General features: G+C 43.6%; 1 protein-coding gene across 3 annotated transcripts; it reads left to right on the forward strand.

Moving 5' to 3' along the window:
• The first annotated feature begins 8,307 nt into the window (after window positions 1-8,307).
• LOC122563568 (V-type proton ATPase subunit d 2-like) lies at window positions 8,308-19,313 on the forward strand. 3 transcript variants are annotated; one of them, XM_043717464.1, is made up of 8 exons: window positions 8,308-8,838; window positions 10,362-10,533; window positions 11,158-11,336; window positions 11,886-11,965; window positions 12,562-12,639; window positions 14,739-14,888; window positions 17,966-18,043; window positions 18,671-19,313. In XM_043717464.1, the coding sequence occupies exons 1-8, from the start codon at window positions 8,712-8,714 to the stop codon at window positions 18,830-18,832; spliced, it is 1,026 nt and encodes a 341-aa protein (XP_043573399.1). In that variant the 5' UTR covers window positions 8,308-8,711; the 3' UTR covers window positions 18,833-19,313. The 3 variants fall into 3 exon arrangements, with proteins under 3 accessions (XP_043573399.1, XP_043573398.1, XP_043573400.1); XM_043717463.1 differs by having other exon boundaries at window positions 8,309-8,838; window positions 14,739-14,915; XM_043717465.1 differs by lacking the exon at window positions 14,739-14,888 and having other exon boundaries at window positions 8,309-8,838.
• The last annotated feature ends 7,873 nt before the right edge of the window (window positions 19,314-27,186 follow it).

Genomic DNA, 27,186 nt, shown 5'->3' on the forward strand with positions numbered 1-27,186 from the left:
CATGTTTTGACTTGACCGGAAACATCGATTTTAAAATCTCGTTTTTCTGAGCGTTAGCAAGTGCTGATGCCAGTCTCCTGTGATTAATTTGTTAGTTTTACAGACAGCAGTTAATATATCCAGCTGTGTCAGCTCCAGCTTTGGGCCCTTGAAACCTAATCAGATAACATCAGTACAACCTGCAATGTAATCCCATGCGGAAAGAGCAAATATCACCTGCTCTGTGGAACAGATTGCACAAAATGAAAACATTTTGAAGTGACAACACACATTGAACGGTGAAATAGACAATCTTTTATTAGTCTCTTAGCACAATGAAGAATGCGACTTGTTAGTATGTTGACAGATTGGATAGGTGCAGGTGGAGTGGTCATGGATCAATTAAGAAACCAAGAGCATCCTACGGGGAGGAGGGCCCTATTTTATTCAGAGTTGGATGTTGTATCGAGCGTACTGCTGATCTCTACGGCTGTCAGGACTGCAGACGATGCTCAAATACATTAGGCGGATGTGTGTGTTAAGGGAACGGCATTTGACTAGGAATTTGCACGAATACAAGTGAATATAGCGCATGTTGAACTACACTGTTAGGTAAAATGCTACAGCAGTGATGTAAATCCGGGTGTTTAGGTGCAGGCTGGTGCCATAACTGTTTTTTTGTGAACTAAACGCTGGTTTGAGATATCAGATTTCCTACCTGAGAGAACTGGTTAGGAACTGCTAGTAAAGGCTCTGAAACTACGATCCCACGAAAGTCAAAGACGATACAAACATTCCCAGGCAGAAACAGTACAGAGTAAAGCCCTCAAGCCTGAATTAAATAAATATTTATTTTAATTTCATATACATTCTGACAATACGAGGACCCGGGAAATTATACGACAGACCTGCGGCTCCTGGCCGATCGGCCCGTCTCCTGCATCCTGTCCCTCGAGCTCATTTTCTGGTCCAGGGGACGCAGCCGCGGAGTCCGAAGGCAGCGGCCAACATCAGCGGCGCCCGGTGTCCTCGGAATTTGAGGCGGGTTTTAATGCTCTGGCTGCGGGCGCTGAGTCCAATTTCTCCCAGCTGGGCACCGCTCCGGATCCGGTTGACCAGCTCCCCGTGTTCCACGGCTTCCTGCTCCGCCCGAACCAAGATATCGCGCAGCTGCTGCAAGCTGATCTCCAGCTCCCGGACCCGGCGTTGCCGCTGCTCCATCTCTAGCAGCCTCCTCCGGGCTTCCGCCAACTCCAGGCTGCTGCTGGGGGTCAGGGCCCGGGACACCGGCTCGCCGTCCGGCCCCCGCTGTTCCTTCTCCTGCACCCCGCCCACAGCCGGCGGCGGACCCGTGGATGCTTTCGCCGACACTTTGTCCCGGAGTTTCCCCATCGCTGTATCCGCAGCCCAGCTCCGTACGCGGGGATGGGCGGGGCTCCCGCAGTGGGCGGTATCTACGGGGGGGCGTGGCTATAATAAGGGGCGGGAACCATCGGGAGTAAGTGTCCGTTTAAGGGGCGGGGCTTCCATTGGTGAGTCCATTTATGGGGCGGAGCTTGCATGTGCGTCTACTTAAAGGGGTGGGGCTTCAATTGCTGGTTTATTTAAGGGGCGGGGCTTCCCTTGAGGGTGTCGATCAAAAGGCGGGATTCCATTGACTGCGGGGCGAAGCTTTCATTTGGGTGCGTCCATGTAAGGGGCGGGGCTTCCCTTGTGTCTATTCGAGGGGCGGGGCTTCCCTTGAGTGTGTCCATCTAAGAGTTAGGGCTTTGAGGCAGGTGAGAGACACAAGATGCACAAACCTTTATTCAATTTCCACCACCAGATAGGGGGGAAACGAGTGGCCAGTGGCAAGCAGTGCCCTTCACATCAAAGGGCAATGATGCGTGATCAAGAAAAGTGAAGGGGAGGGCAGGGATTAAATCAAAATAGAGTTGGAGGGAGAAATAAAGCACTCCACTCCCTGCGGTGTCCACCTCTCCCACAGCTCAAGGGATTTGGTAGACATCACGTGCTCCTTCTCCAGAGACACCCAGATTTAAATGTAACTGCGGAAGAGGGGCAGGCAATTGGCCATAATGATCCCCATCACAGCCCACAGTCTGGACCTGTATAGCCAGGAGCAGACCAACAAGGAGATCCCCTGACCTACCCTTCCCCCCTCGGCACCAGGTACCCAAAGATCAGGTGCGTGAGACTTAAGAGCAGCCAAAAGCAGAGGAGATGTTCTCTTGAAAACTAAAAAGGGAGTGCAAGCGCCCACACCCCATGGTTAATGGACTCCACAGCACCACAGAACAAGCAGTTGGACTTGAACTCCATGAACCACCGCAATCTGCGGTTGCAGGAGACCGCTGCGTGCAGCACCCTCTACCCCCAGATCCCTGAGAGAAAGGGAAAGGACTCTCCCGTAGAGAGGGTTGGGGCTTCTATTGTGTGTGTATTTAAGGGTCAGGGCTTCAATTGGAGTGTCAATGAGGGGGACATGAGAGGTTTTGTGCATGAATCACAGAACATTGGTATACAGGTAATTAAGAAGGCAAATGAAATTTTGTCCTTCATTGCAAAAGGGATTGAGTTTGAAAGCAAGGCACACGTGTCGGAGTATCGAGTATATGTTTGGTCTCCTTACTTGAGAAAGGATGTACTTGCGCTAGAAGGGATGCAGAGGAGATTCACTAGGTTGATTCCGGAGTTGAGGGGGTTGGTTTATGCAGAGAGACTGAGTAGATTGGGATTATATTCGGGATTATATTCGTCATTTTGTCATTTATATAAATGATTTGGATGTGAGCTTAAGAGATATAGTTAGTAAGTTTGCAGATGACACCAAAATTGGATGTGTAATGGACAGCGAAGAAGGTTATCTTTGATTATAATTGGATCTTGATCAGATGGGCCAATGGGCTGCAGAGTGGCAGATAGAGTTTAATTTAGATAAATGTGAGGTGCTGCATTTTGGAAAAGCAAATCTTAGCAGGACTTATACACTTAATGGTAAGGTCCTAGGAAGTGTTGCTGAACAAATAGACCTTGGAGTGCAGGTTCATAGCTCCTTGAAAGTGGAGTCGCAGGTAGACAGGATAGTGAAGAAGGCATTTGGTATGCTTGCCTTTATTGATATTGAGTGTAGGGGTTGGGACGTCATGTTGCGGCTGTACAGGACATTTGTTATGCCACTTTTGGAATATTGCGTGCAATTCTGGTCTCCTTCTTATCATAAGGATGTTGTCAAACTTGAAAGGGTTCAGAAAAGATTTACAAGGATGTTGCCAGGATTGGAGGATTTGAGCTATAGGGAGAGGTTGAATAGGCTGGGGCTGTTTTCCCTGGAGCGTCAGGGGCTGAGGGGTGACCTTATAGAGATTTATAAAGTCATGAGGGGCATGGATAGGGTAAATAGTCAAAGTCTTTTCCCTGGGGTGGTGGAGTTCAGAACTAGAGGGCATAGGTTTAGGGTGAGAGGGTAAAGATATAAAAGAGACCTAAGGGGCAGCTTTTTCACACAGAAAGTGGTGCGTGTGTGGAATGAGCTGCCAGAGAAAGTGGTGGCAGCTAGTACAATTGCAACATTTAAAAGGCATCTGGAAGGGTATATGAATAGGAAGGGTTTGGAGGGATATGGGCCGGGTGCTGGTAGATGGGACTAGATTAGGTTGGGATATGTGGTCGGAATGGATGAATGGGACCGAAGGGTCTATTTCAGTGCTGTACATCCCCATGACTGCATATTCATTGGAATGTAGTAGAATGATGGGGGGATCTTCTAGAAACTTATAAAATTATGAAGGGAATAGACAGGATAGAAATAGAGAGGAGGTTTCCATTGGTGGGTGAAACTAGGACAAGAGGGTATGGCCTCAAAATTAGGGGGCACAGATTTAGGGCTAAATTGAGAAGGACCTTCTTCACCCAGGGGGTTGTAAATCTATGGAATTTCCTGCCCAGTGAAGTGTTTGAGGCTTCCTCTTTGAATGTTTGTTTTTAAAGCTAATACATAATTTTTGGAACAGTAAAGGAATTAAGGGTTATGGTGAGGGAGTGGGTAAGTGAAGCTGAGGCCACGAAATGGTCAGCCATGATCTTATTGGATGGTGGAGCAGGCTCAAAGGGCCAGGTGGCCTGTTCCTGCAATAGGCTTTTATGTCTATTTAAATAATGGAGCTTCCATTGGTTGTGTCTACTTAAGGGGGTGGGGATTGCATTGGGTGTGCCTATTTAAGGGTGGAGCTTCTGTTGGGTGGGCCCTATTCAGCGAAGGTGTGCCATAGAGGTGGAGCTTCTCATGGTTGAGTCCACAGGCAGTGGAAGAGTAGAACAGGGTGGGGTTATGAGGGTGGGGTTATGAGGGTGGGTCTTCCATGCAGTGGGTAGGGTTACATTGGGGGCTTTTCACTAAGGGGCAGGAAAAGGGAGGGCGATACTCAATGTGGGCACTAACAGAATGGTTGGAGTTCTACCTGTGGCACACACTGACTCTTAATGGGAACTTCACAAATTAAAGGTGTTGAGGAGGATAGAGAAAACACTTGAAGGGCACCTCATTGAACAGTGGTCTCGCTTGCAGCTGAACCTGCCACATGATTGTCTCCTCTGAGAAGGGGCATCCTGACCACACGACCACACAGTCTATTCCACAGGACACTGCACTGAGTCAAACATCAACTGCACCTGGAGGACCATTAACTTGGTGAAAGATGTTCTTTGGTCTCCCCAAAACTTGTTGGTCTTTCAGAACAAGGAGTAGGAGCAAATTACCCACGATGCTGGAATCTGTACTGAAAATAACAAAAGCTGGAGATCACAGCAGATCAGATAGCATCCATGGAGAGAGAGCAAGCTAACATTTCGAGTCTAGCTGAAGCTCTGATGAAGAGTCTCTCTCTCTCTCTCTCTCCCCCCCCCCCATGGATGTGGAGCTGTGAACCCCCCAAGGTCAGTAAGGTACCATGCCCCAGCAAGAAAACAGAAACGAGGAGCACCCAGAAGGAGGGTCGGGCCAGGGAGGAGGAAAGGTAGCCACCACTGAGGAACAGCAACCAACCCAACCTTCACCTGAACAGATGAAGACAATGGAGGAGGAGGAAGTGAAGGAAGCACGGGAGTGGACACAAGTGAGAAACAACCGGAAAAGAAAATCAAAGCCTCACGGCAAAATGGAAAGAGACAGCTTTATGATGGCTACACCAGAAGTTCCTCTGATGATGAAGATGTGCAGAGGGATGGCCACGAGCAAAAAAAAAAGAGGCAGAGCGCCACAGAGGAGAAAGAGAGCAGCACCCCTAACCCGGAAACACCGGGTATCTGGAGGGGCCCAGCGAAGCCCAACGTCCGGCCTTCGAGCACAGCACAGCCCCAGGCAACCAGGAGCAGTGAATCAGGAGCTAAGCATCTCAGTCCTTCTGTTAGACTCAGAACTGGACCCTCCTGGCTTGTTCTCACCCCAACAACACTGGATAAGGGCAATGCCTCAGAGGAACAGGATGCCTACCTTAGCGCAGAAAGTGACCAATAGTTTGCCCAAACTATGGGGATGCAGGGAGATCCCCAGTGACAGGGCTATGGATGAATGGATGTTGGTAAATCCTATAAATTCTGAAATGGGTTTCAAAATTGCCAGTTTTAATGTGCAAAGTGTTAAATCTACTACACAATGTGTCTCCACTTTGGCTTACCTTAGATTTAGATTTTATTCTCACGTGTACTCGAGTGCTGAAGTACAGTGAAAAGTGTATAATGTTGCCACACGTGGGGCCACCTTAGGTATCGACGTACAAAAAAAACTTAGGTACAAAGTAGTAAGAGAAACAAGAGTTAAAAAGTAAAGCATTACTTCATGGAATAGTAGAAAAAACAAAGAAATAAGTAATTGTTTACTTTAAAGTCTTTCATAGAAAAATAAAGGAATAAGTTACACAGTCTTTGACTAGTCCTCTGTTTATCTCCTCTCCAGGGACACCTCAACCATTGGCTGCTGCCACAGATATCATTACTGCTGCTGGAACTGTCACCTCTCCAATCTCTCCCAGTGCCTCGGGAACATGCCCAGGCAGGATCCACTTGCATGCCAAGCCGAGACACCGCCATGAGCCTCTGAGAGACCAGTCAACCCGTACATGCCGACCAGATATCCCAACCCAATCTCGTCCCACCTGCCAGCACCCGGCCCATATCCCTCCAAACCCTTCCTATTCATATACCCATCCAAATGCCTCTTATATGTTGCAATTATACCAGCCTCCACCACTTCCTCTGGCAGCTCATTCCATACAGGTACCACTCTCTGTGTGAAAATGTTGTCCCGTAGGTCTCTTTTATATCTTTCCCCATTCACCCTAAACCTAGTTCTGGACTCCCCAATCCCAGGGAAAAGACTTTGCCTATTTACCCTATCCATGTCCCTCATAATTCTGTAAACCTCTATAAGGTCACCCCTCAGCCTCCAGCACTCCAGGGAAAACAACCCCAGCCTGTTCAGCCTCTCCCTATAGCTCAAATCCTCCAACCCTGGCAACATCCTTGCAAATCTTTTCTGAACCCTTTCAAGTTTCACAATATCTTTCCGATAGGAAGGAGACCAGAATTGCGTGCAATATTCCAACAGTGGCCTAACCAATGTCCTGTACAGCCGCAACATGACCTCCCAACTCCTGTACTCAATACTCTGACCAATAAAGGAAAGCATACCAAACGCCTTCTTCACTATCCTATCTACCTGCGACTCCACTTTCAAGGAGCTATGAACCTGCACTCCAAGGTCTCTTTGTTCAGCAACACTCCCTAGGACCTTGCCATTAAGTGTATAAGTCCTGCTAAGATTTGCTTTCCCAAAGTGCAGCACCTCGCATTTATCTGAATTAAACTCCATCTGCCACTTCTCAGCCCATTGGCCCATCTGGTCAAGATCCTGTTGTAATCTGAGGTAATCCTCTTCCCTGTCCACTACACCTCCAATTTTGGTGTCATCTGCAAACTTACTAACTGTACCTCTCATGCTCACATCCAAATCATTTATGTAAATGACAAAAAGTAGAGGACCCAGCACCGATCCTTGTGGCACTCCACTGGTCACAGGCCTCCAGTCTGAAAAACTACCCTCTACCACCATCAGCCTGCCTTCAACCTTTGAGTCAGTTCTGTATCCAAATGGCTAGTTCTCCCTTTATTCCGTGAGTTCTCCCTTTATTACAGTTAGTAAGCTAACCAGTCTCCCATGGGGAACCTTGTCGAACGCCTTACTGAAGTCCATATAGATCACATCTACCGCTCTGCCCTCATCAATCATCTTTGTTACTTCCTCAAAAAAACTCAATCAAGTTTGTGAGACATGATTTCCCACGCACAAAGCCATGTTGACTGTCCCTAATCAGTCAAGGCACTTGAGGGGAAACAAAACTTGCGGAGATATGTGGAAATGGGACTAGCTGGATTTATTTACAGAGAACTTGCATTCTCAATGCAGAATCATAGAATCCCTACAGTGTGGAAACAGGCCATATGGCCCAATACGTCCACACTGACCCTCCAAAGATTATCCCACCCAGACCTATTCCTATACCCTATCACTCTACATTTGCCTTGACTTATGCACCTAGCCTACACATCCCTGAACACTTTGGGCAATTTAGCATGGCCAATTCACCTAACCTACACATTTTTGGACTGTGGGAGGAAACCAGAGCATCTGGAGGAAACCCACGTAACATGGGGAGAATGTGCAAACACCACACAGACAGTTGCCCGAGGCTGGAATTGAACCTGGGTCCCAGGCTCCGTGGGGCGGCAGTGCTCATCACTGATCCAGGTGGGGGGGTGATGGTGATAGGTCAGAGGAGAGGGTGGAGCGGATAGATGGGAAGGACGATGGACAGGTAGGGCAGTTCAAGAGGGTGGTGTCGAGTTGGAGGGGTGGGTATAGGATGAGCTGGGGGAGGGGAGAAGAGGAAACTGGTGAAATCAATGTTGATGCCATGTGGTTCCCTCTGTCCTATCACCATCACCTGCATCTATGTATGACCTTCCTAGCTACCTCACCCCCTTTCCCTCCCCCCCCCCCCCCCCCCCAGCCTCCTATTTATTTCCCAGTCCTCTTCCCTTCCCCCTACATTCCTGATGAATGGCTTATGCCTGTAACGTCGATTCTCCTGCTCCTCGGATGCTGCCTGACTTGCTGTGCCTCTTCCAGCGCCACACTTTTCGATTCTGACTCTCCAGCATCTGCAGTCCTCACTTTGTCCTGTCATGCCGAAAAATGTCAAGTAGTCAACCAGTGGAGACTGGTTTGGTTCACCTTCTGTGCAGGTGTGTGTTGAGAGGATTCAGATGGTGACTGGGAGGAACTTGCAAATGCCTTGTCTGCACACATCTATACTCAAGTCAGGAATCTAGCCATACTGGAGCTGGGGAATAGATTCAGAAGTAATTCAGTTCCATCAATGTTTAACTTGCAACATGATATTTGTGTGTTCCTGTAGAGTTTGTTTTATAACATGTGTGGGAGGTAAAAGGACTCACAGCATGCTCGGGGCAGGCATGAGGAGAATTTTATTAGTTTTGAGGATCAGGAGATATTGTACAAAGCAGATACAGCCAGAATCACCCAAAACCAGCCAGTCCAGTGGTTGCTTTCATTAAGAACACTCATAGCCCTGACCTTCAGTGTGAGGAGAGCAGCAACGTTCAATGAAAGAGAGAAACTCATCACTTCGAGAGCTACAAATTCTTATTTAAAGATGGGCTTTGCAGAGTTTTATTTCAACGTGGACAGCGGTTACTTGGAGGGACTGGTCAGAGGGTTTAAAGGTGGAATCCTGAAACAGGCAGATTTCCTCAATCTGGTGCAATGTCAGACTCTGGAGGGTGAGTCCCTGCTGATTTCTTTCTGTTTTTTTAGTTCCCTTGTTGGGAGACCAGAAAAAAAGTTGTATTTGTTTAGCAAAGAGAGGTGATCTCAAAGTATTTTATACCTGGTTAAGTATTTCATGAATGCTTCTTATTGTTGGTTATTGCATTTTCTACATTGCAATGTGTGCACAGTAACCTCCTACAAACGACAGCATGATAATGACCATATAATCTTATTTTGTGATGTTGTTTGGGGAATAAATATAAATCAGGAACCAGAGATACCTTCCCTCGTCTCGTTGAAATAATGCAGTCAGGTCTTTTGTATTTGTTTGTCAGTGAAAATGGGGCCCTTGGATTATTATATTACCCTAAAGATGGGACCGCTGTTAGTGCAGCAGCCCCTCAGTACAGCATTGGAGTGTCAGTCTCGATTTTAGTGCTTGGGTCCTGGAGTGGGATTTGAACTGATTTAGAGGTGAAGGTGCTACTGACTGAATCAAGCAGAAGAAACTCAGCACTATCCAGAACAAAGCAGCCCATATAACTGGGACTCCATCTAACACCTTCACATTCTCTACTATCGACACAATGGCATCTACAACATGCGAACTCCACCACAGAGACAGCAGATATGTGGGAACACCACCAACTGCAAATTCCCCTCCAATCCCCACACTGTCCTGATTTGGAGATGTAGTGCCATTCCTTCAAAGTCACTGGGTCGGAGTTCTGAAACTTGTTCCATAACGTCGTTGTTGATGTGCCTAAGCCACATGGACTGTTGGGGTTCAAGCAGACAGCTCACCACCTTCTGAAGGGCAATCATGGATGGGCTATAAATGCTGACCCAGCTAGCGAACCCACATCCCCTGAATGAATAGAAAACTCACAGCTGACACCCAAAGTTACTGCCATGTTGTTCATAAGAGGAGGTGTTGTAGGAGAGGGGGTAGTGCAGTGGGATTAAGTTATGGGAATTGCAGAATATAAGAAATGGCAGGATAAGGAAAGAAGAATGGGGCAGGGTGTGGAGGGAGTAGATCGAGAATGATGGAAGGGATGAGTGGAATTTGGAGGGAGGGAAAATAGTGGGGGGGGGGGGGGGGGAGGGAGGGAAGGGTATAAAAGGTGGGACCCGGTTGTAACTGAGGTTGCTCCTGCTTTTGCTTCTATGTGCAGCTTCCAATGTGAGCACTAAGTCAGGAAGCGAGTTTTCATCTTGGCCTGTGATCTGACAGGGCATAGCAAACTGCTAGTAAATATACTAAATTGTAATAGAGGAATGGAGCCATGGCTGAGGATTAATCTGCAGTCTGCACTATGTGACCTGCTTTGGTGATGTAAGTGGTGATGCTGGAAATGTCTGTCCATGCTGGTTAAAAACAATATTAGAGAGGACAAATCAGTCATTTCTGGGAATTAGTTACCTCCTTTCCTTAGTCCCAGCAAAAGTCTTTCATTAAATAGTTCTGGTGTTTAGTGTATATCAGGTGGTTTTATGCAAATGTATCCTTGTTCTTGCTCTGTTTCTGCAGATCTGAAGCTTCTCCTTCAGAGCACAGACTATGGCAGCTTTCTGGCAAATGAAACTGGTCCTCTCACAGTCTCTATCATTGATGATAAACTGAAACAAAAGCTGCTGGTGGAATTCGTCTATCTGCGAAATCATTCTTTACAGCCCCTCACCACCTTCCTGGATTATATCACGTTAGTAACTGGGGTTTTGTGTTGCTTTGTTCTCAGATAAATGTTTTGAAGAGGCAGAATAAAGCATACCTGACTAATAAATCAGTATTTCATCAGTAACACAATCACTTTGAGTGACACACTGCAAGTGACAGTGAGAGTGTCACTGAGGGTGTGTGACAGTGAGGGAGTGACACTGAGTAAAGGCCACAGTCTAAGGTCTTACTGCTGAAGTTAAATGGGGTTTCATTCAGTTATCGGACCCTCGCAGTGCTTCAAATGTATGTAAATATAAATATGTACAAGAAATGTCTTTGGTTTATTTGCTGGATAGAGTCAAACTTCAATATTTGTTTGTTTCTTCATATGCTACTGTACACAACCAAACTGCTTTAGTGTCTATGTAGATAGAGATATTTTTATGAATAAAGTATATATTTGAAATAAAAAAGATTAAATGTGAAAGGAATGAGCATGACCTTGACAGATTGATTATAAATAGGAGACAGAGTGAGAGTGGCTGAATTACAGTATATTGATCAGAACTGGCAGTTCTGGATTTTGAATTATTGATCTGAACCTTTTGATTACTTCAGTTCTGCAGAATTCAGTGTAACTTGTGCCTTTTGATGCTCTGTTTTAAAGGTACAGCTATATGATTGACAATGTTATCCTGCTAATTACCGGCACATTACGCCAGCGTCCGATCTCTGAGCTTCTTCCCAAGTGCCATCCTTTGGGCAGCTTTGAGCAGATGGAGGCTGTTCATATTGCTCAGACCCCTGCTGAACTGTACAATGCTATCCTGGTCGATACACCATTAGGTAAGAGACAGACTCACTGACCCCAGAACAAGGCAATTAGAGTTCAGCACAATCTAAGGGAAATCTCTGATCATTAGCCAGGAGCAAGTGACATATAACTGGATGCAGGGATATTGTGTACTGATCAGTGCAGTGGTTTGAATGTCTCATTGGTCAGTGTCTCACTGTCTGCTGGTCCATTTAATGGCTTGTGTGTCTCACTGAATACCAGTCAGTGCAGGGATATGAGTACATTACTGTGGAATGATCAGTGTAAGGTTCTGAATGTTTCACCATACAGAGTAGGAGTAGGAGTTTGAGTATCGCACTACATGAAGGTCATTGCAGGGCCCTAACTGAAGGACTGCATACTGATCAATGCAGGAGTTGGAGTATCTCACTGGATAATGGTCAGTACAGGGGTCTGACTGCTTCACTGTATTCAGGGCTATTCCAGGGATCTAACTTTCTCACACATCTTCTGTACAATTAAAATCTCTGTTCGATGAAGCAGCATGCTAGACAGTGTGATCATGTTTAAACTCTCATCTGGTAATGTCTATGTTCCAGCTTCCTTCTTTCAAGATTGCATCTCAGAGAATGACCTTGATGAAGTTAATATTGAGATATTAAGAAATAAACTCTACAAGGTAAGAGCAATATATCTCTTTAGATTCTGATCAGTAACTCACTTCCAAGTATCTAAGGACACTAGACTTAAGGTCAAAAGTAGGCTATGTTGACTGTCAGGCACATTTTATCTTTCAAAAGGTGACGGCTGTTCTCCTACATCTACTTTCTCTCACTTTCCCCAAATCCCCACCTGATTGTTCTGGTGCCCGAAGGTCTATCCATTCTATGTACTGACAATGCAGCCACAGCCTTCAAGGGTAGAGAATTTCGAAGGTCCCCAATTATGTGAGTAAAGATGTTTCCCTTTATCCCTGTGTTAATAAGCCAAACCCTTATCCTGACACTAACTGTTATTTTATAAATAAACCTCCTGAGTCCCTTGATTAGATTCCAATTCACTCCTGGATATCTGTTATTCAGTTATTGAGTTATAAACAACACAAACCTGATTAGATTCCAGCTTGTGATTCACTCTAGGTATATCTGACTCCATCTAGAAACCCCAATGAAATCCCATTAGGTTATTTTTTATTTCTGTAAATCAATCTGAATGGAATTATTGATAAATTATTTCCTGCTCACAAGCCTCAGTGTCATCACTTTCCTATTTTAGGCTTATCTTGAATCATTTTATGGCTTCTGTAAAGACCAGGGGGGACAGACTGAAGAAGTGATGTGCCCCATCCTGCAGGTAAGCATGTTAGCAAACTCCCCCAACTGCAGCTGCTGTGTAACTCCGGTAATCTGTCACTAATCTGGAACAATCCAGAGATTCATTAAAGGTTAAAGTTGTTGATCCATTAGCAAAGGCTCAAGTTTAATCCCAGTAATAGGGAGTTTGAGGACTGGCAGGTTGGACGAGACCTATAAACCAATTATAGGGGTTTCTACTTCTATGACTTGAATACAATTTAAAAGGTTAAGGGATGAAATGATCAAAATCTTCAAGATATTAATAGGAAAAGACAGGGTAGACAAACTATTTCCACTGGTTGGGAATTCTAGAACTAGTGAACATAGTCAAAAAATTAGGGCCACATTGTTCAAGAAAGATTTAGGAAGCAATTCTACACATGACGGAGGGTTGATGTTTGGAACTTTCTTCAAAAGATGGCAAAACTTGCTGATCAATTGTTAACTTTAAATCCAAGGTAGATAATGATTTGTTAAGCAAAGGTATTAAGGGATATGGGATAAAGGCAGGTAAATGGACTTCAGCCACAGATTAACCATAATCTCATTGAGGTGCTGAATGACCCACTCCTGAACCTATGTTCCTAATACACAGGTTTCCGTCATAAGTGCTACTTGAATCTGGGATCTGTGCACAGCAAGTGAATGAGCAAGAAAAAAAACCCAAAGCAGTACACTGGAAAAAGTCGAATTTTAAGTGCTTCAGTATCAAAATGTGGAGATGAAACAAGATAAAAATGACAGAGAAAAGATGATAGTACCAGTGGAAAATAGTTAAACAGATGATCAATAGAGTTCAGCAGAACATATATTCCTGTTAGAAACATGAAGATACTAGCCAATAATGAAAAATTCTGAGTGAAATGGGTAGAACTGAAAAAAAAACATACACATATGGGACCACAAAGGATAGGATGATAAATAGGAATATTAAAAAGTTACAAGAGAAGTCAAGAAAGTGGGTAACGCAAAAAGAGAAGTGGTGCTCTCACAGAAATCATTGTTGGTACCACTGTTTTAACCATTTAAATAAATAATCTATAATTTCAAAATTGCAGAACACACAATGAGAACACAATGTACCAAAATATAGGAATTATTAAACTTGCAAACCCTGGCAAATGAGTTCTGAACCAGATAAATATAAGGTGTTGCATTTCGGTGGGGCTATAAAGGAGGCCACAGACTCCTTGTGAAAACAATAGAGTAGAGAACAGAGCCATGAGAGGTTAATGAATTTTTAAAAAGGTACTATGGTTAAATTTTAGAGAGAGAGAGCTGAAAAAACAGACAGTTTATGCTAAACTTGCATCGAATCTTGGTTTGACTGCACAGTTCTGGTTTTCATATCATAAAAACGATGTAGGTTGTAGAAGGTGCAAAAATATGATTCACAAGGATTAGGCCAGACTGAGCAGATATACTTGTCAGGGTAGGGACACTTTTCTCAAAGAGAAAGAATATTGAAAAGGTGACCTTTCAGAAGTCTTAAAAATCATGAGAAGATATAATGTGGGAGCTGTAAAGAAGCAGTTTCCGCTTATGAGGGACTGCCATGAATATAAGATAGTTGCTAAATAAAAATCAATAGAGAGCTCAAGAGAAACCTCTCTACGTAGAGACTAGTGAGAATGTGGAATTCACTACCAAAAGAATGGCTGGGGCAGTTAGAAAAGGTGCACTTAAGGGGAATTTAGAAAAGTTCATCAGGGATTATAGTCATAGTCATAGAGACGTACAGCACGGAAACAGACCCTTCGGTCCAACTCATTCATGCCGACCAGATGGACGAGTTGAACCGAAGGGTCTGTTTCCGTGCTGTACATCTCTATGACTATGACTATAATCCCTGATGAACTTTTCTAAATTCCCCTTAAGTCCACCTTTTATAAATGCCTCAGGGAGAAAAGATTAAGTGGATATATTAATGGGATTTAAAGTATGATGGGAAAAGAGTTATATGAAAGTGCATATAGACTGGATGGACTGAATTACATATTACTGTAAATGTAATTCAATCTATCTGATTCTAGGCTATCTGTATGAGCACTGTCTCACTCAGGGCTCTCACTCACACCTCAGTATTGTCCTATCTAGTTTGAAGCTGATCGACGTGCATTTATCATCACCCTGAACTCATTTGGCACTGAGCTGAGCAGAGAGGATCGAGCTACACTTTATCCACGCTGCGGCAGACTGCACCCAGATGGCTTGACCCTTTTATCCAAAGCGGAGGATTTTGAGCATGTGCGTGCAGTCGCTGAATATCATGCGGTGCGTTCTCCAAGTTCTCATTGTTACTGGAGTCAATGTTCAGTCAATGTCCCGTTCCTAATTCTTTTCCATTTTCTAACCCTTGGGCAATTTTGCACTGGCTTCCAACATATTTTAACCATGCCAACCAAAAACAGGGACAAAAGGAACACCATCAGGATTGTAGCTGATCTTTTTAATGTACATGCTGGTTTCTTTTACAATTTCCTTATGTCTGTCCTTGCTGTATGGTGGTTCATTGGAGTCCATCTTGTTGATACCAACAATAGGTTGCTTGACACCCAGAGTGTAGGCAAACAGAGCATGCTCTCTAGTTTATCCATTTGATATACCAACTTCAAACTCGCCCACACCAGCAGCAGCAATCAACACAGCACAGTCAAACTGTGACGGTCCAGCAATTATATTCTTGTTGATGTTCCTGTGTCCTGAGTACTTGGATGTTTTAAACTCCCAGACAGCAATGTCAATGGTAATACCATGTTCATATTCAGTCTTCAGCTAAACCAAGACCCAGGCATATTTGAAGGATCCTTTTCCCAATATGTGCTTCCCATTCCCCCACACTTAAACATTCCCCAATTATGTCCTGGACCACAAAAGGTCAAGGAATCTCTTATGGAGCCCACAGTGTGGGCAACTGAGAGTGGGGGACTACAGCTGGAGAGCTCAGCGGTGTCTCAATGGCTCCCTATTTTAATTTCTTTTGACAAGCATAGAGACATAAGAGTCATAGAGATGTACAGCATGGAAACAGACCCTTCGGTCCAACCCGTCCATGCCAACCAGATATCCCAACCCAATCTAGTCCCACCTGCCAGCACCTGGCCCATATCCCTCCAAACCCTTCCTATTCATATACCCATCCAAATGCCTCTTAAATGTTGCAATTGTACCAGCCTCCACCACATCCTCTAGCAGCTCATTCCATACACGTACCACCCTCTGTGTGAAAAAGGTTGCCCCTTAGGTCTCTTTCATATCTTTCCCCTCTCACCCTAAACCTATGCCCTTAAGTTCTGGAATCCCCGAATCCAGGGAAAAGACTTTGCCTATTTACCCTATCCATGCCCCTCATAATTTTGTAAACCTCTATAAGGTCACCCCTCAGCCTCCAATGCTCCAGGGAAAACAGCCCCAGCCTGTTCAGCCTCTCCCTGTAGCTCAGATCCTCCAACACTGGTGACATCCTTGTAAATCTTTTCTGAACCCTTTCAAGTTTCACAACATCTTTCCGATAGGAAGGAAACCAGAATTGCATGCAATATTCCAACAGTGGCCTAACCAATGTCCTGTACAGCCACAACACAACCTCCCAACCCCTGTACTCAATACTCTGACCAATGGCTAGTTCTCCCTGTATTCCATGAGATCTAACCTTGCTAATCAGTCTCCCATGGGGAACCTTGTCGAATGCCTTACTGAAGTCCACATAGATCAAATGTACTGCTCTGCCCTCATCAATTTTCTTTGTTACTTCTTCAAAAAACTCAATCAAGTTTGTGAGACATGATTTCCCACGCACAAAGCCATGTTGACTATCATGAAACAGTCCTTGCCTTTCCAAATACATGTACATCCTGTCCCACAGGATTCCCTCCAACAACTTGCCCACCACTGAGGTCAGGCTCACTGGTCTATAGCTCCCTGGCTTGTCTTTACCACCCTTCTTAAACAGTGGCACCACGTTTGCCAACCTCCAGTCTTCCGGCACCTCACCTGTGACTATCGATGATACAAATATCTCAGCAAGAGGCCCAGCAATCACTTCTCTAGCTTCCCACAGAGTTCTCAGGTAGACCTGATCTGGTCCTGGGGTTTTATCCACCTTTAACCGTTTCAAGACATTCAGCACTTCCTTCTCTTTGATCTGAACATTTTGCAAGATGTCACCATCTATTTCCCTACAGTCTATATCTTCCATACCCTTATCTACAGTAAATACTGATGCAAAATATTCATTTCGTATCTCCCCCATTTTCTGTGGCTCCACACAAAGGCCGCCTTGCTGATCTTTGAGGGGCATTATTCTCTCCCTAGTTACCCTTTTGTCCTTAATATATTTGTAAAAACCCTTTGGATTCTCATTAATTCTATTTGCCAAAGCTATCTCATGTCCCCGTTTTGCCCTCCTGATTTCCCTCTTAAGTACACTCCTACTTTCTTTTAGAGCTTCAAACAAGGGATTAAAATTAAAATCAGATTCTGCTTCCTTCCTGGCTTCTAGCCAGGCAATCTAATATTCCCAATGAAGATCCCTGCTCTGGGAAAACTCCTGCTAATAGCAGTCTGGGGCACCTACACTGACACTTGGCAGCTGCAAGGTAACACGAGAGGAAGGCCTGTTCTCAAGCGGCTCTGGCAAGTTTCAAACTTTACCTCTCTGTGAACTCTTTGTGAACCACGAGGAGCAGGAATGTTGAACTGCCCATGTCACTCTAAGGACTCTTTAGGTCTGTCTCTACCACAGGGATTTAGAGAGGGATTTAGAGCACATGGGCTAGATTTTATATTGGGTAGGTGGGGCAGTCTTATCAGGGCTAGTTAGGCAGGTGAGGACATGGATAAGGAGGTGGGAGGAGGGTCAGTACTACCTGTTTTGTTAGGGTCGGGTGGGGGGAGATCTTCCATTGGATACAGGGTGGCCAAACAAAACAGGACTCCCAGAATTTACCTGGCAGCCTTGCTACATAATGTGGGCGCTGTCAACTGCTGGTAAAATTCCACCAAAGACGAGGTCCTTCAGGTACCATTAATTGGCTATTTCAGGCCCTCAATTGACTTAAGAACAGATAGTTTGTCTGCATCTGATTAAATACCAGCAGAGGTGGTAAGTGACAGGCAAGGTGCCCCCTCCACAGAGGCTGGTATCCTGTCACCGAGTCACCTTTTAGTGGGAAGTCCTTGACTCTGGCACAGCCTCATCAGAGTCAGCATTCAAAATGTCAGAATACAGCTTCTGATGGGGGAGGGGTGTAAAGTTTCAGTCCATGGGATCCTAGCCTGGGATAATGTTTATTTCTGACTTGCCTCTTACTCTCTTCTGTCAGGAATATAAACTCTTGTTTGAAGGTGCAGAGAAGAATTCCAATGAGAAGACATTGGAGGACAAGTTCTTTGAATATGAGGTAATAATCCCGACTGGGCTCCTCAGACCACTGATCCTGTTTCATCACCCATTCCCTACTATCACTCACCTGTCTCTTATTCACCTTGAAATCCTCCAATCATTACTTCTGCCCCCTTCTTCCAACTGCCTTTCAAAATATGTTTGGGTTCATGCTGTATTTCCTCGATTAGTTACCGTAAATACATTGGCCAAGGGCTGGCTCAGACTTAGACTGACCACCAAGACATGTTCTAGAGCAAAGGGTGGAAGTTGTGTGCTGCTGCTTGCCTAAAGAGGTGTGGCGTTCAATGATGGCCTATGTTTTGGTTTGGTGCTTTCTGTGAGAAACTCTTTGGAAATAATCTGAATTGCAGCCTAGAGGGAAACAGCTGGAATGGACACCTCCACATCAGTAACATGATGTTGAAATGCTTCCCATCCACATCAGACAGAAGGGAAGTCACTTACCAATATCTGAAGACATTGGCAGGACTTGGTTCTACTATATCAGGAAATGGATATGTGGCTTTTAATCAAAGAAACTAGTCCTCAAAATAAGTATCTCACTCATCTCAATTCAGGTGTTCTCACATCCTGTATGAGAGATCCTCAATCCAATTGTAACTTTCTCTGTTTTCCTTCCCAGGTGAAGCTCAATGTAATGGCATTTAATAACCAATTTCACTTTGGGGTATTCCATGCCTATATGAAACTGAAGGAGCAGGAATGTCGGAATATTGTATGGATTGCGGAATGTATAGCCCAGAGACATCGGACTCGCATTGATAACTACATCCCCATACTCTGAGTGCAAGTCACCTAAACCATCACTGGCATCCTGAGAATAACCAGTAACTAACTCCTGTAACCTGTCCCAAGTCACTGATCTTTAATGACCAGTGTCTCTATGATCTACTTTAGTGAGCAACTCCAGTGACTTGTCTCCAATAATTGATCTTCAGTAATCTATAACAGTTTATTCTGAGTAATCACCTCTCTCACCCAGTTGTGAGAAATTTGCATTTTGTTAATCAAATATGATCTTATATTAACCTTTGTTAATTTTTGGCCTTGGTAATCAGCCCTGAGATAGCAACCTCTAGTTAACAGATTAATCATTAGCCCAGGCAGGGACTCCCTCAATACTGTCAGTCTTTTAGTGTGTTCTAATGTATTACCTTGTTTTACCATGATTTGAAGTAATAAACAAGTATTGGTGTTGATGTGTTCTATCTCAAATTTCCAATTACAAATGAAAACTATGTACAAAGTTGTCTATTAAAAATATATAATTCTTACCTTCAGTTACAAGTTTTTTGCATTCTGTCAAATATAACAAAAACACATCACACACCAAATACATTGCTGTGGTTCAAGAAGGCAACTCACCAACACCTCAATGGCAAGAAATGCTGGCCCAACCAGTGATCCCACATCTCATGAATGAATAAAGAAAAAAGGAGAGGGATAGGCCATTCGATTTCAATCCTTAATTTATTAAAATCATAGCTGATCTCTTTGTGACTTTAAATTTACTGCCCTGCTTGAGCTCCTTCATCCTAGGATCTCTTGGAGGTCAAAATATGTCTATCTCAGCCTTATATTCAATCACCCAGCACGATTGCTATTTGTGCTAGAGATTTCTATATATCACATATAATGGAATTGTCACACTGCCTGGTTATTTATGCGTTGCGATTATCACACTGTACCAGTCACATTATGTATTAGATTTCCACACTGTACTAATCATACTGTGTAATGGATAGTTGTATTGTCCTCTGGAGTACAGTAAACTAGTGTTTCTGTTGTTGAACTTGGTAATCCAGGGCATAAGTTCATAACCCATTAAGGCGGTTCAAGAAATTTAATTCAGGTTTAAAAATCTGTGGAAAAGTACTGGTATCAGCAAACGTAATGATGGAACTGTCAGACTGTTGTAAAAACTTAACCGGTTCAGTGATATACTTTTAGGAAGAAATCTATTGCATTTACCCAGTACACCCTATATGTGTCTCCTCCAGATCCATATTAGCATGGTTGATTCTTGACTGACGTAGTTTAGGGCTAGCAGCTCAGTTGTGTTAAACTGCTCAGCATTTCATGAACAAGTTTCACCGTCAACTTGCCACAACAATTTCTGACGGGTAATAAGTTGTGACCTTGTCAGCAATCCCCACATCAAGAGAATTTTTTTTAGACTGTAACAATATTAGTTACAATAACAGTTGCAACTGCAAATAAAAATAGTAACAGTAAAAACAACAGTGACGGTGACAGTAACAACTGCTAACAACAATATAAGTGAGTTAGTTTTCAGTATCTTGCTAAATATGTACCAAGGAACCAGACCAACCCTTGAATTCAAATTGAAGCAAAGTACTGCAGATGCTGGAATCTGAACCAAACACAGAGAATGCTGGAGAAATTCAACAGATCTGGCAGCATCTGTGGAGAGAGAAGCAGAATTAATGTTTTGAGTCCAGCGTGACTTAAAGTCATAGAGTTATAGAGATGTACAGCATGGAAACAGACCCTTCGGTCCAACCCATCCATCCAACCAGATATCCCAACCCAATCTAGTCCCACCTGCAAGTAACTCTGGACTCGAAACATTAACTTTTTTTTCCTCTCTCCACAGATACTGCCAGATTTGCTGAATTTCTCCAATATTCTCTGTATCTTCAATCCTTAAACACCTTATTTGACTTCCTTGCTGAACTCTTCTGGGATTTGACTCTTAGTGTCAATAAAGCATAATTAATTATTCTTTATTAGATTTTGCTGTTCCATGTAACACTGTACAATTTGTGTTGAAATTAGATTGATTTACTGCTTTGATTACACCAGATGTAATAAGTTCAACTCAGTGTACCAATGCAGTCTAATGTAGTTCTGAAACTGTGCCAGGTACATGTGTAATAGATTTGTCACACCTTGTCAATTACATGCTGGGCCAATGGCATCTGATGGAACTGTAAACTGTATTGGTCCAATTGTGTCTAGTGGATTTTCCAGGTTTAGGATACATCTCCTTTGCTAAAATGTGTTTGACCTGCTGAGGCTTTATGCTTAAACCCTATTATTATTCATAGTCTCTACCTCAGCCGCTCCCCAGTTTGAATTAAGAATTGATCTATCAAATTACCAAACTACAAACTTGGGATTTTATTGTTTGCATTGTTGAGGAACTGTGTATTGCTTTATTTATTCATGGGATGTGAGCATCGTAGGCAAGACCAGCATTTGGTCCCCATCTTTAATTTCCCTTAACTATGGTGATGGGCTACCTTCTTGAACCACTGCAGTGTAGTTACACAAACAGTGCTGGTAAGAGGGGAATTTTACTGAAATGTTGACAGAGAGATAGTGAGGGAACGGCAACATAATTTCAAAGTCAGGATGATGTGTTACCTAGAGGGAAATGTGAAGGTTGTTCCCACACGTTTGCTGCCCTTATCCTTCTAGGTCAGTGCTTCCCAAATTTCTTCCCAATGTGACCCCATTTTGAGTTTAGAAAATTGTCACGACTTCTTGGTGAAAACAGAAAGTGTGGTGGGAGGGGCTGCTAGGTAATGAGGAGAGAAGACCTATTAGAATAGGGGGAGAGGAGTCTGTCATTGTTGGCTTACAGCTCACAACCTCAACTGTTCAGCTTGCGACCCTGTTTGGGATCCTGACCGTCACTTTGGGAAACATTTTCCAGGTTATACAAGTCACAGACTAAGAATGTGCTGTTGAAAATGGCATAGGACCTCAGGAGCCAAGTTTCAACTCAAGCACAAAATGATGAATTAAAATCTGTTTGCTCTGAAAGCTGCAAGAGGTGCTCATGTATTGTGTGTATTAAGTAATAACATTGGGACATTTTTCAAGTGAATTTACACATTTACTATTGCAGCATGGTTTAATGAATCTCCTCATGCGCTCTGTTGGGAGGGAGCAGGATTTAAATAGTGCTGTTTTCCATGGTACTATATGCAGTCAATGCTCCTTCCAGCTGTTCATAATTTGTACACGTCAACAGGGACCTAAGTTACGAATATCTCAGCACTAAAAGAACCCTTTCACAACCCTTGTGCCTTTCACAACCTAAGGATTTACCACAGTACTTTACATTAAATATTTTTGAAGTGTGATTTAATTACTGTGCCAATGTAGGAAACATGGAAGGCAGAACCCACACGCAGCAAAGTAACAGTACCAGATAACCTGGCTTTGTGTTATTACCTGAGGAATAAAAATTGCTCAGACCACAAATCTGATCACCACTGAAGCACATCTTCAGTGCAGCATTGGAATGTTAGTCTGGATTGTGTGATTCAAGTCTGAGAACAAAATCTGAAATCTACAATTTTCGAATACAGAGGTGAGAGAGAACTAGCACTGAGCTACAGCTGTTAGCTGTAACTCTGATCATTAGAATGTATTTAGCAGAGGGTTTCATAAAATGACATCAAGCCACATAAGAGATATAAGGTCCCATGACCAAATGTTTGATCGAAGAGGTATTTTTTAAGGAATGTCATAAAGGAAAAGCAGCATAAAGAGATGGAAAGGCTTATGGAGGAATTTCTAATCCATGTTTTGAATCTAGAGATAAAGTAAACTGGAATTGGCGAGAACCAAATTGATACCAGTAAAATATACTGCAACTGAGAAGATAATTTTATTCTCATGCGACACTCACCTACACATGGCATGGATACTGTTTCGTTGAAAATAATTTGCTCCTCTGGTCTCTCTATTGTGAAAACACAGCGTAAAACGTGATCTATTCAACTATCTTCACCATTCTTGTTAGTTCAGTTAACTGAATTGATAAGCACTTAATGCAAGTTCAGATTAATCCCATTTTGCAGATATTGCCCAAGATTCTGAGATTTAGGAATGCAGAAAAACCAGGAATCTTAATGTAGCAATTCTGCATGAAGTCAATTTAATTACAGTTTAATGAGCTTTTGTTACTTCCCACAGACTGACCTGAAATTTGGCCTTGGGATATTCACAAATTAAACTTTAGTGCTTTTATTGTAAATGCACTCTATTATTTGAGTGACAGTATTAGTAAAAAATGATTCTAGTTGCCCACAACAGTAAAGGGAGGAATCTTGGGTGAACTCATCAAGTTGGTGGATATTCAACAGAGGCTCAGGAATGTTATTACTCCACACTAAGAGGAATGTGAGGAATGTCGACCGCCTGGAGGACCATCAACTCAGTGAAAGATGCTCTTTGATCTGCTTGAAACTTGTTGGACTCCCAGAGCTAGGATTTGATCATGACTAAGTGCTGTAGACTGGCGCATTTCAAGGTCCAGGACAATGTGCTGAGGGACGTACTAAAGCTTGGCACAACTGCCACTAAGGTGCAGTGGGGAAAGATCACTGTCTACGCTCTTTTTGCTGGAAGTAAATAGAGATCCATTCAATTATTGCACCCTCTCAGTGCCTCAAACGTATGTAAATATAGTCTTGTACAAGTAAGAAATGCCTTTGAATAGAGTCAAAGTCTAATGTTGTTTGTTTTCTTAATATGCTTTTGTACAGAACTGAACTGCTTCAGTGACTATGTACGTATATAAAGATATTTTATGAATAAAGCATATTTTTGAAAATAAATGTGAGGAATGTACAACCAAGGATAGGTAATGGTTGGTGTTCACAGAAACGTTTACTCAGCTTAACTCAGATTTTTCTCTGGGTAAGGGGATACAAACTTTAGACAAAACAAAGTCACTTCAAGGGAAGCACAACAGGAAAGGATTGTCTAGAATTAGAGAGGAATTTATTTCAAGAAGCGTTTATTGTCTCACCATCTATCCTTTGGAGGAGAAAATAGTAGTTTGAGAGAGGTAAAGAATTAGATATGATGTGAGTTTCAGAACAGCAAATGGGAACTGAAAATAGAGCATGGAGCATCAGAAGTTGAGGAGTGATCTTACAGAGGTTTATAAAATTATGAGGGGCATGAATGCGGTAAATAGACCCTCCACTCCATGGAATTCCTCATGTCCAATTTCTACCCCCATCTTATGATGCACCATTCTCAGAACAATTTGCCACTCCGGATATTCAGAATTCAGCAGCATCCCTTGCACCTGCGCCATCTTTAAAAACCTGTTGAACAGATGGACAAGCACTGTCAATCTGGATCTGCCCTGCACTGTTCCTGATATTTGTCCTGGATATGGCAGACAGGGTGTAATCAGCTCCCCGCTTTGGAGGCAGGGTCCTGGAGGTCTTGCTGGATAGGGTGGTGCTGACATGAGACTTCCTCCTCTCCCACGACCAACAGGAGAGGCCACAACACCAGACCATACCCCACTCCCCGACATGTCAGTGCAGTCTCAGCCTCTGGAGAAATGTGCATCACTATAGAAAGAAGGTCAATGACCTACTTCACTCTGCCAGTGTAAATGTCACCATCTTCTCCCCAATACTTGCACTCACTCTATCGCTGCTACTGTACCCACCAAGGCTGATGTTCTGCCACTCTCACTGATGCCTGAATAATCTTCCCTGACTTGCTGTCAATCACCTAACCCCCAAACCACCAGCCCTGCGCATGACCCCTGGACTGTCCACTCACTCACTCAGGACACTCCCCACCTGCACCAATAGTAACAGCTGTGCCACCCACTTCCAGTAATCTATAATACCTGCCTCTCTCATTTGAGGGGGTAAACAGCACACAATAGGGCAGAAAGAGTCAAGGCATGATGGGCTGACTGATATTCAACCCATCACCTCTAATGTGGAGGGCATCCTGACTCTGACTGTCCCAAGTAGCTGAGTGACTATTTCTAACACCTGGGTTTGTATCAGAGGCTGCCCTTGATTTACAGTGCCGGGACCCCCCCTGAGTGAAGGCTTTCTCCATTGACTTGACATACCTGCTGACGACCATGATAAGCTTCCTTCCTTTGTATCTGCACTAAATGGTACGGCAAGACAAAGGTAACATAAGTTATATAAAAGTGGATAAGTCCCCAGGACCTGATCAGGTGTACCATCGAACTCTGTGGGAAGCTAGGGAAGTGATTGCTGCGCCCCTTGCTCAGATATTTGCATTATCAATAGTCATAGGTGAGGTGCCAAAAGACTGGAGGTTGGCTAATGTGGTGCCACTGTTTAAAAATGGTGGTAAGGAAAAGCCAGGGAAATATAAACCAGTGAGCCTGACATCAATGGTGGGAAAGTTGTTGAGGAAACCCTGAGGCACAGGATTTACATGTATTTGAATAGGCTAGGAGTGATTAGAGATAGTCAACATGGCTTTGTGCGTGGGAAATCATGTCTCACTAACTTAATTAAGTTTTTGATGAAGTAACAAAGAGATTGATCAGAGCAGAGCAGTGGATGTGATCTATATGGACTTCAGTAAGGTGTTCAACAAAGTTCCTCATGGTAGACTGGTTGGCAAGGTTAGATCTCATGGATATACAGGGAAAACTAGCCATGTGGATACAGAACTGGCTCAAAGGTAGAAGACAGAAGGTGGTGGTGGAAGGTTGCCTTTCAGACTGGAGGCCTGTGACCAGTGGTGTGCCACAAGGATCAGAGCTGTGTCCACTGCTTTTTGTCATTTATATAAATGAATTGGATTTGAACATAGGAGGTATAATTAGTTAGTTTGTAGATGACACCAAAATTGGAGGTGTAGTGGACAACAAAGGTTAGAGTACAACAGGTGTCTCAGGTCGACAGGATAGTGAAGAAGACGTTTGGTATGCTTTACTTTATTGGTCAGAGCATTAAGTATAGGAGTTGGGAGGTCATGTTGCAGTTTTACAGGACATATTTAAGGGTACTTTTGGAATATTGCGTGCAATTCTGGTCTCCTTCCCATAGGAAGGATGTTGTGTAACTTGAAAGGGTTCAGGAAAGATTTACAAGGATGTTGCCAGGGTTGGAGGGTTTGAGCTATAGGACGAGGCTGAATAGGCTGGGGCTGTTTTCCCTGGAGCATTGGAGGGAGGGGAGACCTTATAGAGGTTTATAAAATCAAGAGGGGCATGGATGGGTTAAATAACTCTTTCCTCTGGGGTAGAGGGGTCCAGAGCTAGAGAGCATAGGTTTAGAGGGAGAGGGGAAAGATTTAAAAGGGACCTAAAGGGCAACTTTTTCATGCAAAGGATGCTGCATGTATGGAATGAACTGCCGGAGGAAGTGGTGGAGGCTGCTACCATTACAGCATTTAAAAGGCATCTGGATGGGTACATGAATAGGAAGGGATATGGGCCAAGTGCTGGCAAATGGATATCTGGTCAGCATGGTGGAGTTAGACTGAACGGGCTGTTCCGTGCTGTACATCTCTATGACTCTATGATTCCATTTTGGCTGAGGGGTCAAAGCACAAAATGGCAAGACTGGGATGCTATAAGCGTTCAGATAAGCTCAAAATGAGTGTACTCTATAATAGCGAGCAAAGAACCTGGTGATGCAGCCTGGTCCAGTCAATGAGCTGGGCGTGTACGCCTAACTACACAGTATTATAACAGTAGCATTAAAATAATAGTTGCTAGTGCAGCCTTGGGAGCAGCACTGAAGTGTAGAAGCGACTTGTAGGTGGATCGGAAATGTGTCACAAGGTAACTTAGTTGCTGACACATCAGATGCCAAATTTTGTAGAAATGCGGTACATGAGCCCAGTGCCCACAGAGTGTACACTCAGATGTTGGCCAAGTTGTCAGAGTAAGGGCTGAGCTGAATGTGCCAAGTATCTGCTCGGATTTCAAAGTCAAGTTTTCTCGGCGTCCAGCTCTTTTTGATGAATTTGGTAAGATAGAAAGTTGAATACTAATAAGGTGAGTTGAGCTGTTAATGAGGCGTTACTAGTAATAATTATCTTTAATTGCCAACTTGCTGTTGTCTGACCAGAAACTCACTCCACTACTTGTGAAAAGCATAAAAGAAGCTCATGGTGTCGAGATTGGCTTCACTAGATGTCTTGTCCAATTCTGCCACAAATCTCACCATAGCTCACATTGCTCAGATCCTGATAAGATTCTATCTATTGTATTTACATCCAATGTTAATAACTCTCTCTTCAGAGGTCTTACTATAACCTCCTGCAGAATTGTCACCAACAACACAGGAAATATAATCTCATGTTACCCCTGTTTTATGCAGTTAACTCCCTGTTTCATGTTCAAAATAG

Source organism: Chiloscyllium plagiosum, chromosome 27 (assembly GCF_004010195.1).
Source record: "Chiloscyllium plagiosum isolate BGI_BamShark_2017 chromosome 27, ASM401019v2, whole genome shotgun sequence".
Taxonomy (NCBI): domain Eukaryota; kingdom Metazoa; phylum Chordata; class Chondrichthyes; order Orectolobiformes; family Hemiscylliidae; genus Chiloscyllium; species Chiloscyllium plagiosum.

Bases quoted from the DNA above. Each gene is read 5' to 3' on its own strand.
- LOC122563568 (XM_043717463.1), top strand. From the start codon at position 8,712: ATGGGCTTTGCAGAGTTTTATTTCAACGTGGACAGCGGTTACTTGGAG. The intron at 10,534-11,157 runs GTTAGTAACTGG...TCTGTTTTAAAG, and splicing joins ACCTTCCTGGATTATATCAC to GTACAGCTATATGATTGACA. The intron at 18,044-18,670 runs GTAATAATCCCG...TTTCCTTCCCAG, and splicing joins ACAAGTTCTTTGAATATGAG to GTGAAGCTCAATGTAATGGC.